This window comes from Mus pahari, chromosome 23 (genome assembly GCF_900095145.1).
Source record: "Mus pahari chromosome 23, PAHARI_EIJ_v1.1, whole genome shotgun sequence".
In the NCBI taxonomy this organism is placed as follows: Eukaryota; Metazoa; Chordata; class Mammalia; order Rodentia; family Muridae; genus Mus; species Mus pahari.
This window is the reverse complement of record NC_034612.1, coordinates 40170323-40186525: the sequence shown is the minus strand read 5'-3', so window position 1 is coordinate 40186525 and position 16203 is coordinate 40170323. Positions and strand designations below refer to the sequence as shown.

Sequence of the window (16203 nt, the reverse complement as noted above, 5' to 3'; positions counted from 1 at the left end):
GTTGTGGAAGTCTTGAGGTCAAGTAGAAACTTCACATGTTTGTTTTATACTAGTTCTTTGAGAAGGTTGCACCCCGTCCAGCCCCTCCCCCACCTCCTCCAGCTTCCCCCTCCTTTCCCAACTTCCTGTCATCCTTTTCATTTAAACCCGTTGTGCTGCTGGGGTACCCTTGGGAGAGTTCAAGGGAGAAGATACAGAATGAATAATATAAAGGGCGAAGGGGGGATAATGGGGAAGGCTTACATGGGGCGTGGGGTAGGACCATAGGGGAGAGGGGGGAGGGCATACAGATAGGGATAATTAACACTTGAAGGCATTTCACAGAGTCATATAGAAACCTTCTACCCCAGTCCACACAGACACACACATAAAGAGGTCGAATGTTCCCATAACACCTATGACAGAGCCACAGTGTCCCACCAGACACTACAAGCTAACACATAGAACTTCACACACTTAGAGAGCAAGAGGACCCTGAAATGGCTAGTTAATGATGACCTGTTGAAGGGATGGGAGAGGTGTTGGCTAGGTGTCTTCGTCAGGGTTTCTATTCCTGCACAAACATCATGACCAAGAAGCAGTTGGGGAGGAAAGGGTTTATTCAGCTTACATTTCCACATTGCTGTTCATCACCAAAGGAAGTCAGGACTGGAACTCAAGCAGGTCAGGGAGCAGGAGCTGATGTAGAGGCCATGGAGGGATGTTCCTTACTGGCTTGCTTCCCCTGGCTTGCTCAGCCTACTCTCTTATAGAACCCAAGACTACCAGCCCAGAGATGGCACCACCCACAAGGGGACCTTCCCCCTTGATCACTCATTGAGAAAATGCCCCACAGCTGGATCTCGTGGAGGCATTTCCCCAACTGAAGTTCCTTTCTCTGTGATAACTCCAGCTTGTGTCAAGTTGACACAAAATTAACCAGTACACTAGGTGTTCCTGACCATGACGTCACCATCATGAGAAGGAAGCTATTTGGGTGTAGGGAACAATGGCTCTTTAATAGGCTTTAGCAGGCCTTGCCTTCCCAGGTAATGGAGCCTAGTGATGTTCTGAAAATCTGGTTAGACCCTTAGACCCAGGACAAGACTAAGGCACACATCAAAGCAGACCTGGTCTCTAGGTTCTCCCAGCATCCCTCAGTCCCTACCTGGCATACCCCACCCCAACTCTGAACTTTCCATCCCAGGGGCTGGGCTGCCAGTCTCCCTAAATGATCCAGACATTTTGGCCTCTCCTCCTCCTCTTCCTCCTCCTCTTCTTCTCCCCCCTCTGTGCACACACCTTTTCTCTCTTTTACTCCCCCCTCCCCCATGGCTACTTTCCTGGCCTCAGTCCTTTCGGCCAGTGAACTCACCTGAAAGCAGCTTCCCCATAAACCGACTTTTAATATAATCTAATCTGGCTTGAACTGGCTCAGCAGAGAAATAACCTATCAATGATCATTATGAAGATGCTTGTATCTGGGTCTGGGGAAACAGCCATCTGGACCTCCCAGTAGATGGTGCCTTTAAGAGAGATTGCATCCCACAAACGTCTTTGGAGACCTCCCTGCTGGCCTTCCTGCTCACCAAGGATTCAGGTGTTAGCAGGCAGGTGTGCGAACGTGGGCACTCAGGCTGTCTGACTTACAAGTGCACACTAAGCGCCCAAGGATGTCATCGGAGAGAACAGTTGGATTATGTGAGCATAGCTCCTTAGTCAAGATGACCCTGGAGATGGAGCAAGTGCAGAAAAGCAGGGCAGCTGATCTCCCCCAGGGACAGTGATGTCATTGAGAACTCTCCCCCAGGGACAGTGATGTCATCGAGAGCTCCCTGAGGCTCTCGCAGGTGCATCTTCTGGAGCTTTCCTGATGGAGGAGGCCAATTGAGAGTGTGACCCAAGAATGTCGGGTGGGGGTGGGGTGAGGGTGTCAAATCGGGGAGGGACAAGAGAAGCGGAGGAGCGGGGCTGACCACAAGTGTCTCCAACTGTAACTGTAGGGAGTCTTCATTTCCCACTGCATGGCAGCATCTTGCTGGGACATTTCTAGCATAAATGGGATAAGAGAGGAAAATAACTGAATTTAGCTCCTTCCTCTTTGTCCTCTTGTCCTCTTGTCTCCTTCATGTCTGCCATCACTTGGTGCTCAATTAACTTTAAAAAAAAAACAAAAAACAAAAACTCCCATAAGAGCTGAAAAAGGAAAGAGCCCCTTTCAAAATCTGATCTTGCTAATGTTTCAATTCTGAGTAAATAAAATCCCGGGTCCTGTGTACTGTACTTAACATTCTCCCTCATAATCATGAAATTTAGATAATAATTAAGAGTCCCGGCTGTGTTTGGCACATACTAAGGGAGGCCCACTGGCCATCTGTGGGAGGCATATTCTGCAGTCTGGGGCTCCTGCCATCGCTGGCTGCAGTAGAGAGAGGCAGTTTTACTGAAACTCGGGAATTATAAAAGTGGAGGTGGCCAACATCATAGCAGAGCTGGTGGCTTCCAGAGGTTTCCATGGGACCCCTTTGGCCAAACTACAGCAGTGAGGAGATCTGGGCTCATGCAAGGAGACCACTGTCCAGGTCCCCCCTGTCTCCAGTCAGTACTCCAGCTGTGCACAGGCATGATGTAATAGCCCTGCAGCTGCCTTTCAGAGGAGCCAGCTGGGCTGTTGCCCAAGGACGCTTTGAGTTGCCAGTCAACACTTCTCCTGGGCTACTGGGAAGGGATGTGTGAGAAGGATCTTTCAGGTTTTGCCATGTAAAAATCACTAAAGATGCTCAGGTCCCTGTTTTGATTTTCTGACAACAGTACGACTGACTGGAACTGAGGGAAGCCATGTGTTCCGAAGAACCAGCCTGCCTCCATCTTAGGCTTGAAAACCAACTTTCAGTAGAGACAAATCAGGTTCACTCCTGTTTATGATTAAACCTGTTTCTCAAGGATTGGGCTATGCCCCACCAGTGTCCTTAACTATAAATGGCTCCCTTCTGCCTGTTCCAGGCATGGCCATCATGCCTTTGTTTCAAAGGGTTGATTATAGCCACCTTGCAACCCTACCTTTGTTTCAAAGGTTATATGATTACCTATGACTACCTTGTTATAATACCTGCTGCTGTGACTGGCTACCCTGTTATGATACCTGTTGCTGTGACTGGCTACCTTGTTATGATACCTGTTGTTATGACTGACTACACTGTTATGATACCTGTTGCTGTGACTGGCTACCCTGTTATGATACCTGTTGTCATGACTGACTACCCTGTTATGATACCTGTTGTTATGACTGACTACCCTGTTATGATACCTGTTGCTGTGACTGACTACCCTGTTATGATACCTGTTGTCATGACTGACTACCCTGTTATGATACCTGTTGTTATGACTGGCTACCCTGTTATGATACCTGTTGCTATGTCTACTTTGTTATGCCTACTTTGCAATTATGTCTTTGTTATGTTTATGTTCTGCTCCTGTAACCCCACCTATTTTGCACCCCTAAATCCTCCATTTAGAAACCCCCTACCCCCAAGCTATAAAAGCCTTGTCTCCCTCACATCCAGTGCTGACCTCTCAAACCTGCCTTAGGGGGAGGCAGCCCATGTACATGAATAAAAAAGCTGGCTTTAATGAGTTTGGCCATGATGATTTGGGTCGGTGGTCTTTCTTCTCCCATTTTTGGGATTAATGGTCCCTCCACACGAGTGCCTTCCAGAAAGGGCATTCCACAGAGGTGACTGGCTGAGGAGAGCATTTCCTAGGTGACCCGAATGGTGCTGCTCACCTCAGTGAGGATGACACTGTCACTGAAGGAGGAGGCCATAGAGCAGAAGTCACGGACAGCTCCTCAGCCACACACTTAAGAGTTAACTACTGCAACATCCAGGAAATGTTAATTGGGCCATGTCCGTTGCCAGTCAACAAGACAGGCAAAGCTGCCTTCTCCCCTGGGTGTTCTGAGTGGGATGAAGCAGCTCTCTGGGCAGTTTGCACTTGATCCTACTTATGGCAAGTCAGAGCATCTCTAAACACATTGTTTAGAGCCCAGACTAACCACAAACATTCAATTCTCCTGACGTAGCATGGAGTGCTGAGATCACAAACCTGTCTTCATGCCTGCCTGGCTGTGTTCTGGTGTTTAAAATATCCATCTTTTTCAGTGTGATTGGAGAGTCTGCCTTCTTTCTGAAAGCTGCCCAAGACGGAGACACTCAGAGAATGCCCAGTGAGTGGGTGAAGGACAGAGGGGCAGGGCAGAGTGTGACAGTGACAGACTAGATGAATCCCTGATGAGGGCAACCCTGAGAGGAGAGAGGACTGGACCTCTGTCTCATCTCTTGCTTCTCAAATCCTGAGCCACGGATTCCCCTGCCGCAGAGAACCTTCGTCGCTGGCTCTTCTCCTAAGTGAGGGTTCTTCCAAGTCCCACCCCACCCCCCCCCCGCACCCAGGGTTCCTGACATCACCTGATCAGGATGCTTCTTGCACAGATACAAGGTACCCCTCACATAGATGGCCTACACTGAGCCACGTGGAGGCTGCATGGCCGTGGACCAGGGTCAGATGATGCCTGAAGCGGGAGGGCCTCCCTACCCAGTCACGGTATTGTCTCCCAAGTCTACCCTCTGCCCAAGCATCTCAGGCACTCTCTACAGGAAGTACAGTCCTGCTTTCCTAGATAGAGTGCTTGTCTAGTGAGGTCCAGGTTTAATCACCACATCACGACATGTACATGTGTGTACACACATACACACACACAGGCACAAATGTACACACATGCACAGGCACACACATACACACGTAAGCACGCACACATGCACACACAGACCCATGAACATACACACACACACACACACACACACACACACACGTTGGCACACCCATGCACACCCACACAGACACATGCATGTAAACAAACCAGAACACAGTCAGGCCTCATATTCAAAACAAGTTAACAAACCAAATACTATTATAACCAGTTGCCTTTGGGGCAGAGACACAGTGTCTCCCCTTTAAAAGGACACTTCTCAGAAGAATGACAAGCCATTGTCTTCACTGCCTGGAGCCTTTCTCTCACCAACCTACAGCGTCCAGCGCTGGCCTGTTACTCCATCTGAGTTCCCACAAGACCAATGTTTGTCTGTCTGCTGCCCGTCACCGGTTCTCCTTTTTTAGATAAAGTCTCATTGTGTAGCTCTGCCTAGGCTGGAACTTACTCTGTCGACCAGGATGATGAACTAATTCACAGCCATCCTCCTGCTTCTGCCACCCAAGTGCTGGGTTTAAAGATGGCTGCCTAGTCCTCTCTGCTTCCTCATTGGTTCCCTGAAGGGTCTAACAAATCCCACCATCTTCATCAGGCGGGTTGCTTCCTTCCCTGGCTTTGTGGTTCCCCTCCGCTCTTCTATACTTCCGCTTCCGGAGTTCCCCTCTGCTGTGCTATTACAGGGGATTCTGCTGGTCTGCCCCAGCTGACGTCATGACCTGCTGCCAGGTGCCACCGGTGTGTGCTGCAGGTGTGAGCTGCAGGTGCGTGCTGCAGGTGTGAGCTGCAGGTGCGTGCTGCAGGTGTGTGCTGCTTATAAAAGGACCTACTCAGCAGCGAGCTCTCGCTCTCGCTTTCTCCCTCTCCCTCTCCCTCTCTCCCTCTCCCTCTCCCTCCCACTCTTCAGCATCCCCCCTATCTATTCCCTACCCCCCTTTTCTCTGGCCCCATGGCTCTGCCCCGCACCCCGCCCCGTCTGTCCGTCTGTCTGCCTGTCTACATGTCTCAGCTCTGTCCCAGGTCCTCACTCCTCTTCCCTCCCCCAGTAAATCTCTTTCACACCAGGTCTGTTGCACGGCGTAATTTCTCAGGGCACCCCCTTGCCACATTGTATTTCCTAACATCTTCTTATCTCCTTAGTTCGTTTGCTGTTTTTTTTTTTTTTTTTAAATAAAAGAATAATAATTGTGAGGTTGAGCAGTGTCTGGAAGATAAGAGCTTTCTAGGTTTCTGCATTTCTTTGAACAACAAATGGAAAATTTTACAGGAACTTGCAGGCATCATTAATATTTCAGCTTTTGAAAGGGTGCTCTAAAATCTCTGTCACCTTACATTTCATATTGATTCATTAGAAAAATAGTATTCTATTATCCAAACATTAGAAAGACTCTCCCCAGAGAAGATAAGTCGGTTCTTCCCAAGGATTGTATCTGCTTTCTGAGATTCTAGTTAGCAGCCATGATCAGGGAGGGGCTGGTGGGAAGTTCCTCCCAGACAGCAGGCCTTCGGAACACAGTGTTTGCAATGTTGTGTGAGAAAACAGTCTGAAAATGTGGCTGGAATTCTCCAGGGAGGTCAGGCCTCTCGTTATGACTCAGGCAGATAGTCCCCTCGTTTGTCACTTGCCTACAACTTCCCTGGCAAGAGGGGCTCCGGGGGTGGAACTCCTGGACCCTGACTTCCAAGTAACTATACAAACAGAAAGTACCGGCAATCGACTTGCTTTAAATCTGTAAAAGTGTGGCTTGCTTCACGATAGGTTTCCGAAGGCAACGATGCTTGCTAGTGCTGGTTCAATATTATAGCAGAACACTAACCTAGCAGAGGTAATCAAGAGGCCGAGACAGTGTAATGAATACCAGAAGAAGGGTTACAAGCGTTGCCGTCTATGGATGGTGACTGAAAACCCGAAAGTGCTGGAACAATAATGAGAGAAGCAAGATTTTTCTCCACAGCCAGATGTAGCGAAACAGCAAACAGTAAGAAAGTAAGATGACCAAACACTTTTCTTTTTCTTTTCTTTCTTTCTTTCTTTTTTTTTTTTTACATCACCAACAGCTACATACCTAGGGATAAAGCTAAAGCACGTCATACAAGGTGTTTATGTAAAGTGTATGCTATCCTTGAGAAAAACCAATGATGTAACTAAATAGTGGAAACAAGAAAGAAGCCTGAGCAGATAGAAGGTAAAGGCTGGAAGACAGGGAGGAGGGCTTAAAATACTCTCCAGGGCATAACTCAGACATTGCAAACACGATTGTCCAGCAGCTGTGGTTGCCTACACTGGGCATGCGCAAAACTGAACCTCGCGAGTCAACAATCAATCATAGATTGGGGAGGAACCCCTGGGGCCCCACCTCTCCCAGCTAAACTGCTGGTTACGGGTGGATTCTGGGACAGGTTATGGGTAGGTTGTTTCTAGTTATGTACCCAGTGGGACCTACCAGGCTCCAGCAGATATGGTTCCAAACCTGTGGTCCCAGGGCTGACCTGGGTTAAAATGCTCTGCTCCACGAGAGGAAAGACAATAGGCGTGGAAGTGAGAAAGGGAGCCATAGAGAGGAAGAAGGGCACCCAGTCCCTGGAACTGGAGTTATAGGTGCCTGTGAACCACCGTATAGGTTTTGGTAACCAAACCCAGAGCCTCTGGAAGAGTAGCAAGTGCATTAACCCGGGACTCCAGTCCTCCTAAGGATTTTAAAAGCAGTGACACACAATTTGGGCAGGACATGAAGTCACGCAAGCCCTAATACACTTCTGGGAATGCTCATGAGAACACCTGCTTTGGAAAACAGCATCTCACCATCCGCTGAGCCCGAAGCTTTGCAAAGTGTATGCATCACCAGGCTCTCTCTGAGTCTGCAGAAATGTATTCAAAGTGCGCCCGAAGACACCCCTCCACCCCTGCTCTCCACCCCCATCCCTGCTGCCAGAACATTCTCAGAAGCACCACTCACTCCAAACTGGGAACAACCTAAATGTTTCTGAAAGGGAAGAAGTGCAAAAGATAGCGTGGGGATCCCTCAGTAGCATACTACACAGTCTGGAAAAGTGCCAAAGTGATTTCTGATGTGTTTACAAAAGAGAAAGAAGAGAAAAGGATATGTTCTATGGAGGTGTGAGGCAGGGGGTGTCTCAGCGGGGCCATGCCGAGGCATCCCTTCCACCTGAAGGACCCAGTCACACAACGGTATAGTATAGAACAGAGTTTATTCAGGGTATGGGGAGGGGAGTTAAGAGGGTAGTAGAGGCAGAGAAAGGCAGAGAGAGATAGAGATAGAGAGTGAGACAGAGAGAGACAGAAAGAGAGAGAGAGAGAGAGAGAGAGAGAGAGAGAGAGAGAGAGAGAGTAGAGGCTAGCCATGAGCATGTGGAGAGAGGAGGAAGGGAATGGGGAGGGGGTAAGGGGACAGGGAGCAAGAAGGGACGAGCCCAAGAGAGCAAGAGAACGAGGAGGGGGCAGGTAGCCCCTTTTTATAGCGGGTCAGGCCTACCTGGCTGTTGCCAGGTAACTGTGGGGGCGGAGCTTAGACAGAATGCTAACAATGCCACTGACCAGGCTTCCTTTACTTTCTCTGTCTACCTTGTCTCTTGTCAGGAAAACATTCCCGGAAGTGTGCCTCTTATGGTGGAAAGGTACTGAGTTGTTTTTTTTTTTTTAAGATTTATTTTATTTATATGAATACAGGGTAATTGTCTTCAGACACACCCGAAGAGGGCATCAGATCCCATTACAGATGATTGGGAGCCACCGTGTGGTTGCTGGGATTTGAACTCAGGACCTCTGGAACAGCAGCCAGTGCTCTTAACCGCTGAGCCCTCTCTCCAGCCCGGCACTGGGATTTTTTTTAATGCACTGTTCTTTGCGTTGGAAATACATGTTGTTTCCCTTTTCCACTCCCTCTTTATTTCAGGTTCATTTCTGAAGCCATTTCCGGGAGAACCTCCCCGAGTCTTCCGAGACCGTCACTCCAGGTCACGAGCCTCCCTCACAAACGACCACCTCCAAAGTCCTCCCATGGCGATCCTTGCAGTGTTCGAGTCTAGTTGAGTTTGGTTTTTGTCACACAGTGTGACAAGTCTTGTCTGATGGAAAGAAATTAATTATTCATCTCGACGGTTCCTGTGGCAAGGAAAGTTCTCGATTTCTAGCAGGTGACGTGTATCTCAGAAGTCGTCATCAACGCATGAAATATTCAGGAATAGACAGAGCTGTTTCTGTGAGCAAGCAACCCATACACACAGTTTACACAAGCAAGGAGGCAGACCGACCCTGGCGTCAGTGAACCCGGTGCACTTAGGAAGGGCGCATCATCCTTCCCGGAGGATGGTTTTAACTTTTGGAGCATTTGGAAGACAGCTGTCAAGGAAATGGTGGCGTCACTAAGGAAGTCCAGCTTTCCCTGAGCTCCCCCAACACCCCTGATCTTCCCACCTTCACAGTTTTATGTCAAGTCTGAGCCATCTTACCTCAGGTGAAAGTCGCTCATTTACATCCCTGGAAGAGAATCCAGCTTCCACATTTTAAAGTAGCTCCCTCACTTACATAAAAGGGAGCTGGGTATAGAAATAGGCACAGCACAGCGGGAGGTACATCATTTTTTTAGCCTGTTTGGTTGAGACAGACAGACTCAGAGAAACTGTGAATGGGAGGTTGGAGCTGCAGTTCAGGGGTAGAGTGGACAGAGCTCTGGGTGCAAACCAAGGCATCGCTTTCCCCCTTAAATGAGAGTCAGAGATACAAGCAGTGGCTAAGCAGATGGTCTCTACCTAAGACACAAAGATGTAGATAAGGAATGACGGGGATGAGGAGACTCAGGTACCAAAGGCCCTTTTGCTAGACATCTGTTATGACATGATTAATTTCTCCTATAGGTTTGGAATTAATTTCTCCTATAGGATTGGAATTAATTTCTCCTATAGGATTGGAATGGCAATTACCATTAACACTGTCAGGTAGGTAAACCTGCATATTCAAAGTTTTGAACTACTACTTGTTAAGAGGCTATATATTGTTAGTGTGGGGTTAGTAATTCCTTTGGCAAATATTTAATTGTCTATCACCTCCAAATTAAAAAAAAAAAGATTTACAAATAGATTCAACATGATAAATGATCCAGGTCAGTTCAATTAGCCATCCAGATATACATAGATTGTATAACAAAAATGACCATAGTCTTTTTTTTTTTTTTTTTAAATGACTCGGGGATGAAGCGCCGGTTCCGTGGTTAAGGGAATTGGCTGCTTTTCCAGAGGACCTGGGTTCAGTTCCCAGCACTCTCTTCATGGGTCACAGACACCTGTAACTCCAAGATCTGGATCTAGCGCCATCTTCTGGCATCTGTGGGAACTGCATGCATGTGGTGTCTTCTGACTCCACTGTGGGCAAATCTCACATATGCTTCTATATGAAGCCTTTTTCCTAAAAAGCAAAGCCTGCTGCGGTGTTTTAACTTGTACTTTCAGAGTCAGGTTCAATGGTAGCTTGAGGCAGCCGAGTGCAGCTGCTCTGAGCGAGCCAGGAAAGAACCTTGCTGGCTGGTCACCCCAAGAGGTGATCTCAATAAACCCCCTTTGCTCATAGCCAGCAGGAAAGCAATGGAGACTCAGTAAGCAGGACTCCAGGATGGAGCCGGATCATCCACAAGACAAAACGTCTGAACTACTAGAATGAGCTGGGGGTGAGTCTGTCTATGTGGATACACCCATGAATCCACAACGGGATGAAAATTTCTCCAACCTCACAAACAAGTTTAGGGCCGAGCACAGGGATTTACATTTGGAGAAGTAGGGAATAAGACAGCTTTAAGAAGTAGTTTAAAATCCAAATCCTTAAAATCCTCCGTGAATAGAGGCTTAGGAGATGGGTCCATGGTAAAGAGCACTGACTGTGCTTCCGGGTGATGCGAGTTCGATTCCCAGCACCTGCATGGGACTGTAACTCTGGTTTCCAGGGAATCTTTTCAGACCCCCAGATGCAGTACCCAGAGATGCCAGAAGAGGGCAGCAGATTCCCTCTAGAACTGGAGTTACAGATGGTTGTGAGCCACCGCGTGGGTGTTGGGAACTGAACCCAGGTCCTCTGCAAGAGCCGCCAGTGCTCTTAACCAGAACCATCTCTCCAACTCCAATGTACATACATACATATTTATGTCCATAATTTTTACTAATTTTAGAAAGCTCACGACTGCATACCCTTTCCTGCTGAATAAAGCAAAAATTTTCCAGTCAGGTGAATTAGTGTTCTATAGCACAAATTAATGCTTTTTTCCCCCAATACATGTTTAAAGGAGTCTGAATTGTCCCTGACTGATTTAGATTAAACTTGGAGACATATTTGCTCAAACTTCATTTTCAGAGTCTCCTATATTTCAGAATTGGGACAAATCCCTACAGAGAGAGCATGCTGGTGCTGACATATTAAGATTGAAAATATAATGATTATTTGGTTCGGTTTGAGTTTTGTGCTCTCTCCTCTCCTCCCAAATCTTAGCGCACAGAATCTTACTGATGAGCGTTGACTAGGCCAGGAGTTTAGAGGACAGCTACCCCCCCCCCAAAGGAAATTGAGTTAATAGGAAACAGAAAGCTACAGGAAGCCTTTAGGGGTTGGGGTCTGGGGGTGGGGAAGGGGCAGCAGAGCCCAGCAAAGACAGAAGGCGCTGAGAGGACTATTTGAAGAAGGGTCTTGCTGAAAGATAAATGGTCCCCAAGTGGGAATGCAGCTGCGGATGAGGACGTTGATGGAGCAGCCTGGCGACTTAGAGCGACTCAGGGCTCTGTGGCAGGATCGACAGAGACGTAGCGGCTGACAGTAACGAGAGGGCTGGAAAACACAGACCTGGAAACCCGGGAAGATTTCAGAGCAAGGAGACCAGGAAGACAGTGGAGAACTCGGCTAGAATGTAGACGTGGTGGGACAAGGGAGATGCGCAAAGGGGATCGCACCAGAAGTGAACCTATGCCGCAGTGACGTCATCGAATGCCTACCAGGCCACGTGAACTGTGGTCAGGCCACTGTGATGCAGACAGCAGAATGTGCCCCTTCTGTTCTGGCGATTTCTACCAATCTCCTCTCTTCAGCCTCTAGCAACAATTATTCTACCTTCAAGTAAATTCTCATAACTTCTACATTAGAGCATGTGTATTATATTTTTCTTCCTGCCTGGAAGATAGGCGCGCACATACTCCAAGCGTGAGGAGACGTGAAGGGCAGGGGAATTCAAATGATCCTGCTTTGATTGGTACTCCACGGACTCCTCACACCGACTCCTACTGATGGGCACAACCAACACATGTCAGTAAGATGTAAAACTGAGGCTGACGAAAAGGGTTTTGAAGGACTTGTCTGTGAGGAAGTGAAAAATGTGCGCAAAGTATTTGTTGATTCTGATTTGAACATCGCGTCGTGGGCACATACAGATACATCACATGGTCCCCATACAAGTTTTACAAGCCAATTAGAAAGAGAAGTCAAAGTGAAAGCAACTAACAAAAAAACAAAACAAAACAAAACCAGACTAGACTCCTATTTAGGAGTTGGAGAGAAGGGAGCAGGAGGCGTCACCAGGAACAGAGGCAAGGGGCCAAGTCGTAGACTGGTGGGCAGGAGGACAGGGAAGAAAAGGCTGGGATTCTGTCCCTTGTCATTGAACACATTGGAACGGTCCTTTGCTTCACAACCTGGCTAGTGCAATTTCTTTCTAGTGTTAACCTTTCAAAAGGCTCTTTATCAAGTGAATGCTAAATTAATTGTTTTTGGAGGGCATTGTCTATATTCAGAACCCTCCTAGGTGTCTTTCTCCTCTGGAAGTACAGCCATGAGAAATTAACGCACTGTAAATTAAGCACATAGGAAAAAAAGAATGGTTTCCACGCGATTTCCCCGCCCCCCTCATACCTCCACTAGCGTTTCCCCTGTAAAACAAACACATCGATTCTGCTTAACTAGCAAGTTACACATTTACTGAATAAGTAAAACATGGAGTTTGGGAATGCTGGCTCATTCTAAAAGTTCTGTGAGGTTCATGATTATATAACTACCTTAACCCAAATAATTTGTTACTAGCTGAATTTTATTTGAGACTGCAACATTTATTTATTTATTTATTTATTTATTTGTTTATTTATTTGTTTATTTATTTATTTTTAGGATTTAAAAAGCACGCAGCTTTTCATTATTAGTGTCCCAGCTTTGTGTCTTGGGTTCAAGTGGAAGGTATGCTGAAAGTCTTTACTACAGCTGGCTGTGCCTCTTCACATGCACCTGCAGCAGAATGTGCAGAGCTACGCCTCTGGAGGTTACACACTTTGGGGTCCCAGCTCGCTCACCCCAAGCAGGCTCTGTTTTTGCCTCAAGCGAACAAACTTATTTTTTTCCATTACTGGCGAGAAAGATTTCCAAGAGAATTGGGTTGAAGTACAATTGATTTTCACAGCTAGGCACAGCATGGATGCAATTGTGTGAAATTAAAATGTAGTTGGAGAAGCTTTTCCGTAGTCTTAGCAATGCAATTAAATGACCCATGGTTTGGACAGCACCCCCTTAAGGCCTAGGTGCAATTTGGCCACTAGGGGGCACTCAAACACTGCTCACTGCAGAATGGCGCCAGGGCTCTGCTTCGAAGAAGGATCACATTTATTAAGGAGTAGCAAATGACTTGAGGCTATAACCATTGGAAGTTATCAAGCAGGATTCTCCATACTTGAGACTTTAATTTTCTACCTAAGCACACTGTTTGAGTTTAACTGTTTTGGGTTAACACTGCCCCTATCCATTCATTAAAAGTCTTCTTAGGGTGGTTTGGGGCCAGTTAGCAAAAACCCAGAGTGAATTAATTAATGATAAAGTGCACGACATGAGAGGCGTCAGGTTGTGCTGGTTGTAGTTGTTGGCTAATGCACTAAGACAGTAAATATCGTTTACTTCTTAAGCACTTGAGTGACCGTGGTCCAAAGAGAAAAGAGTCAATCACGTGACTTATACTACCCTAAAAAATGACCGACCACTCGGACTTAACCTCCGAAAGCAATTTTTACTCTGAGGAAAAGAATAATTAATAATGGCCTTTGTTTGCTCATGACTGAGAGCCTTACTATTCTAACTGTCAAGAATTGTATGAGGAAATGCAAAAGCTCTGGCAATTACTAAACAAATCATTACAATTTCGTAAGATGTCAGTACTGACACGTTCTAAAGTGAGTTATTGTAAATAAAAAGGTTTACAATGAGAAAAAGTAATGCAAACTTAGAAAATAAAACAGAGCAGAAGACTGTAATTAATCAATGAACTATTTTTAGGTTCAAGGTATAAATCTGAAGTCAGGCATTTAGAAAGATCCAAAATGATCTTTTTAATTTTTTTCTCCCTTTCTCTCCCACTTTTCAGAGCTCAGTGCACTATGGCAAACCATACGCGGTCAGTCGCTTCAAAGTGATTTGGGGGTTAGAAAGGCCAGTGCAAGCCTACTCAAGTGCACAGAATGAGTAATTTGGTGAGTATCGTAATTTGGAGCATCGTTTAAAGATTCCAAGGACTCTTTAAATCACTCATTCTTAACCACCCTCCAAAATTGAATATTATGACTAAAGACAGAACACGGACTTCTGCCCTTAGATCTTAAATCAAATCAGACCCCTGTTTCTAAAGCTGTGGTTTCCTGAGAGAAGAATTTATCGTTTCTCTTTAGAGAATAGATTTGCATGCAGGAGAGGTTAGAATGCAAAATCAAAACTGCACTGGGTACATCAGTGTGGGTAAGACCTTTGACGTACAATGTGGAACAAAGTTTTAGTGTTGTTACAAGTTCAAAATAAAATTTTAAACATTTAAAAATCTTTTGGTAGTTGTCCTTAAATACTGTATTTTATGCTCAGAAGTTACATTTGATTGTCCTAAGTGGTGCGTTTTACTTAAAGATGAAAACTGCTCATTTGTAACTCATTTAATTAAATTTGTTTTTTTAAAGAGGCTAATGATAGTTTCAAATTCCAATATTTATTCTGAAAAGTTTGAAAGAAAAGCTATAAATATGTTTTGAACCAAAGTAATAATGAGTTCCTGTGCTCTGGGGAGCAATAGAAAGTATATAAACGTGTGGCAAAATTAGGTTTTTTACTTTAGTTGTTTGTAGAGCTAAACACGTGAAAGTCACTGGTTGGGAAGTGGGAACTTCACACCAGCTTTCTAAATCTCAGAGCAGGTAAGAAAGTCATATCAAGTATATGTTTTTATATTTTAATAACTGTTTTACATAGGTAAACTCTTAGACATTTTTGGATTTGCTTGTGGTTTACAGTCCCCAGTTTGATTAACAAAAACACACAAATATACAAAAAAACCAAACCCCAAATCCCATAACCACTAACAATCAATTACACTCATTTTATGGGCACATTCAAACAGGTTGGGTTTATACAAACACATCTTTTAGCTAATGAATATCCTCCCTCATTCTCAGAAGCACTTACCCCTGCTCGAATTGATATGTCAACACTGGTTTTAAAAATACAACCCATCGTTAGTTCTAACGACATAAAAAGTCACGTTTCTGGGCGATACATACTGCATTTGAAAAGTGCTGGGCTCCTTGGTGCGCCAGACAATTAACGATCATTTCTGTGGATGCACAGCGGGATGTCTACCTTTCAAACGCCGCACAGAGTCTATTGTAAACATCACAGAACTACATAACGATTTTCTAATCTCTGGGAACCCTATGTCACTAGTAGTGAGAGAGCGGCAGCCTTACCTTTGACCTCTGTCAGAAGGATGACATGAAGTAGGAGCCACATCGCAGCCGGTGTGCGCTCGAGAGGTGTCCGGTGTCAGAGGAAAGAGCTGTAGATTTGCAGCATTGAGATCGTAGACGCGTCCTCGCTTCTCAGAAGGAGTTTTGATAGTCTGGTGCCTCCCATGTGTCTGAGCATGCTCAGCTGAAATTCCCTCCTTGGCACGAAGGGACACCGACGCTTGTCACTGGGGAGCCCGCTTCTCTGTCTGACCTTTCCCTTCTCTTGCTTCACTTTATTTTAAAAGTAGATTTGTGTTTCTGGACATTACATTCATCACGGTGCAAGAAGGGTAAGGTGTAAGAAAAGCGAGATGGTAAATAGCTCTCTAGCCTTATTAATAAGCAACATTTTAGTAGCTTAATGTTTTTTTCTCAAAGCACCTGGAGTGACTTGCACCCATGCTTAATCTAAACATAGTACAAATTCCAGAGTGTGAAGGACCGTACATCTACCGTGGACAAACCGGGAAACTCTTTAGAAGCAGTTTTCATACAAGAAGCAGCTGAGAGCTAAGTCCTTATTGATACATACATGGAGGACTGTATGAAGATACTGAGATGTTTTCAAGTGACATTCAGAAAGAGGATGAGCCTTCCAAGTGTGGCCTTGTGTTCGCCGGGGAAAGCATTCACCTAATACTTTGAATTTTACTTACTTTCCCCAT

The 16203-nt window shown here is 45.8% G+C and overlaps 1 protein-coding gene across 3 annotated transcripts in view; it reads right to left on the bottom strand.

Moving 5' to 3' along the window:
• Positions 1 to 15735, bottom strand: part of Rxfp2 (relaxin family peptide receptor 2) — a 61104-nt gene extending 45369 nt beyond the window's left edge. For 2 of the 3 annotated variants that reach the window (XM_021186883.1, XM_021186884.1), the window contains exon 1: positions 15497 to 15704. In XM_021186883.1, coding sequence (XP_021042542.1) covers positions 15497 to 15539 — 43 coding nt within the window. In that variant the 5' untranslated portion in view covers positions 15540 to 15704. Of the gene's footprint in view, positions 1 to 15496 lie in introns of all 3 variants that reach the window. The other variant, XM_021186882.1, reaches the window with a different exon arrangement.
• Between the last annotated feature and the right edge of the window lie 468 nt (positions 15736 to 16203).